General features: G+C 48.0%; 1 protein-coding gene across 1 annotated transcript; it reads right to left on the bottom strand.

The window, feature by feature from the left end:
* Positions 1–262: 262 nt before the first annotated feature.
* On the bottom strand, positions 263–2,134 carry LOC116548244 (mucin-16-like; the record flags this gene model as incomplete). Its single annotated transcript, XM_032273803.1, has 5 exons — positions 263–328; positions 592–627; positions 965–1,137; positions 1,732–1,799; positions 2,010–2,134. Coding segments are annotated over 5 exons (468 nt in total), but the record flags the coding sequence as incomplete, so codon positions are not given.
* Positions 2,135–2,631: the final 497 nt, after the last annotated feature.

The following is a 2,631-nucleotide window of genomic DNA, read 5'->3' as shown; positions in this document are numbered from 1 at the left end:
CATCTCCAGTAATCTCATCACCAACAACCCCCATCACCCTCACAATAAAATAAGCTTTCTTGCAGCGAGATTTTTTATCTCTTTTGTGTTCCCTGCGTTATCCCTAGAGCCCTGCAGAAACTAGGCACTCAATTAAGTTTGTTAGATGACTCCTCATCAGTAGAGTCGCTAGGATTTTTAAATCTTTATTTAAGCAAAAATGGCTGAGATGTTGACACTCATCAAGCATGCTCTAACAGAGATGCGACTGATTTGTACTTACCCGAGGGGCCAGATTGAGAAGCTGGAGTCTCAGATGTTCCCAGGTCCACTGAGGAGGTCCCAGGAGCTGAGGAGAGGACCTCATTAGTGAAAGCATCAAATACTCCCATGGCAGAAATGCCAGCAGATCAGAGTATGTATGGACCTTGCTGCATGTGGGGCTTGAGCGGGGTCTCTCTCTGAAGAGACTTGGGCCAGAAGGGAAAGAGAGTAACTTGTGCTGTCCCAGCTCCTGTGCTCATAGAGGACATAGGGGCAGGTGAGAAGGGGTCAGCTCTTGCCCTGCATGGTGTAGGAACAGGAGCATTGGAACATCAGTGGAATACTCACTGCTGGTGCTGGGCACGGATCTCTGCTGTGTGAAGCCTGTGTAGAAAGGGAGGGAGGAGAGTGGGTAAGGATTAAGGGAGTAGTGGGAAACTATATAGGGGTCAGAGTACTCTGGTGCCATGGAAGGAATTTCCTAGAACACGAGTCATTGAAGATTTTTTATCAGTACCCTCAGATCTAGAAAGTGGATCCTGAGGATGAACTCAGTCCAAGATGAAAAAGAAACCATGAAGTTCCAACCTTCATGGTTGGAATCACATACAGACAACATGGCTGAGTATTCAATAGCCAGGCAGGGAGTGTGACCTTAAGGCAGAGAGTAGATGCTTCTCAGCAAGGAGGAAGAGACTCCAGCCACACCAAAGGGACTCACCATTGACATAGAGACTGTTCCTGCCCAGGGTGTAGGGGCCCAGCTCAGTGATGCTCTTGGTCAGCTGGCTCAGCTCCCAGTATAACTGCTCTCTGTCCAGCCCGGGGTTTTTAGGGTCAGAGCGGTAGGTGCAGGTGGCATCCACTCCAGTGGCTGTACCATTCTTCTCGGGCCTGGGGAGGGCAAGATTGGGGAAAGACAGTACATGGATTGCCAAGGGAGGGGTCCTGAGATCCCAGGAGGCAAGACAGGGAGGGTCCAGAAGAAATGAGAAGGCTGATACAGAAGGGAGAAGCCACATTTCCATTCTCTGAGTGCACTGACTCTCAGCCAGCCTGTGACTAAAAGCAGAATCATGGATGCAAAGATTTTTATAAAATTGCAAAGTGGAAACTGCATTCTTGTAGCATGGGATCAGGAGAACTCATACTTGAGACAGGTGAAGAGCTGGGATTGGGGATGAAAACAAGTGGATGAGGCATGATTTTCTTGGGAGGAATTTTGGGAAGAGAATTTAACAACTGGTGGAAAGGCAGGTAGGGGAAAGGAGGGAAATCAGAGGGATGACCAAGGTAGAAGCCCAGTCCTGCTGATAAGCTCTGTAGAACCTCTCAGATGAGGGGAGAGGTGGTAAGACCAGGAAGCACATTGGTCTTGGAGCCACTGCCCCCTAGATTCCACCTGTGCTGTGGACATCTCCAGGGAGTGCAGAAAGGAAGCAGGTCAAACTTCTAAGAGCAGTCAGACTGGCTGTTCTTAGTTCTCACCTGAGCAAGGTCAGTCTGCAGCCAGAGTACAGAGGGCCAACATTAGTGTTCTTGAACAGGGGCCTGAGCTGTGGGGGAGAGAGGGGAGGAGAGTGGGAGGACTGAAGTCATAGGGGTATGGTAGAAGGGAGGTGGGCATGGCTGGCATCAGTGGTTGGGGCATGCGTATCTGGGGGCAAAATGGGGTGAGATCTTCCATGCCTTCCCACCTTCCGTAGGTGAGGTGGACAGTACTAAACAAGGTGAGTGGGATAGAATGAGGTAGGTGGGGCTCATACCAGACCCTGAAGGACTCTGTCTGTGGTGTTAAACTTTCTAGAGCCAGGGTGATGCATGTTCTCCTCATACCGCAGGTTAGTGATGGTGAAGTTAATTGTGAATAGCACCAGGAGAGGGCTGGCGGCTATAGTGAAGGTGGAAAATAAACGCTGTGTTCAAAAGTGGACTAACGTTGAAGAATTTGTGATAGAAATATTTCTAAATATATGTAACAGGATTTAAAGTGATAAAAGGTTTTCATACCTCCCTTGACTATAATGATAGTTTTCATACAGCATGCTAAATAATAGGAGCTAGATGCTGAGCACAGCTCCTGGTACATATTCAATATTCCATACCACTAGACATTATCTACTACCTTTGTCAACACCATGATCATCAGCAACACTGTGACCATCACCATTATTATTGTCATCACCACGAGCATCAGCACTAAAACCGTGACCATCATAATCCCTATCATCCCCACCCCATCATCATCATCACACCACCACCACAACCACCATCATCCATACAATCACCACTAGCACATGGTCACTAACACCATCGTCATATCATTCTTACCATCAAAACCACCATTAACACCACCACCGCCACCATCATCATCACCATCATCATTAT

The sequence above is a fragment of the Sapajus apella genome, unplaced genomic scaffold (genome assembly GCF_009761245.1).
Source record: "Sapajus apella isolate SASKATOON/1434 unplaced genomic scaffold, GSC_monkey_1.0 scaffold8591, whole genome shotgun sequence".
Classification (NCBI taxonomy): Eukaryota; Metazoa; Chordata; class Mammalia; order Primates; family Cebidae; genus Sapajus; species Sapajus apella.
This window is presented reverse-complemented; position numbering and strand designations above follow the sequence as displayed.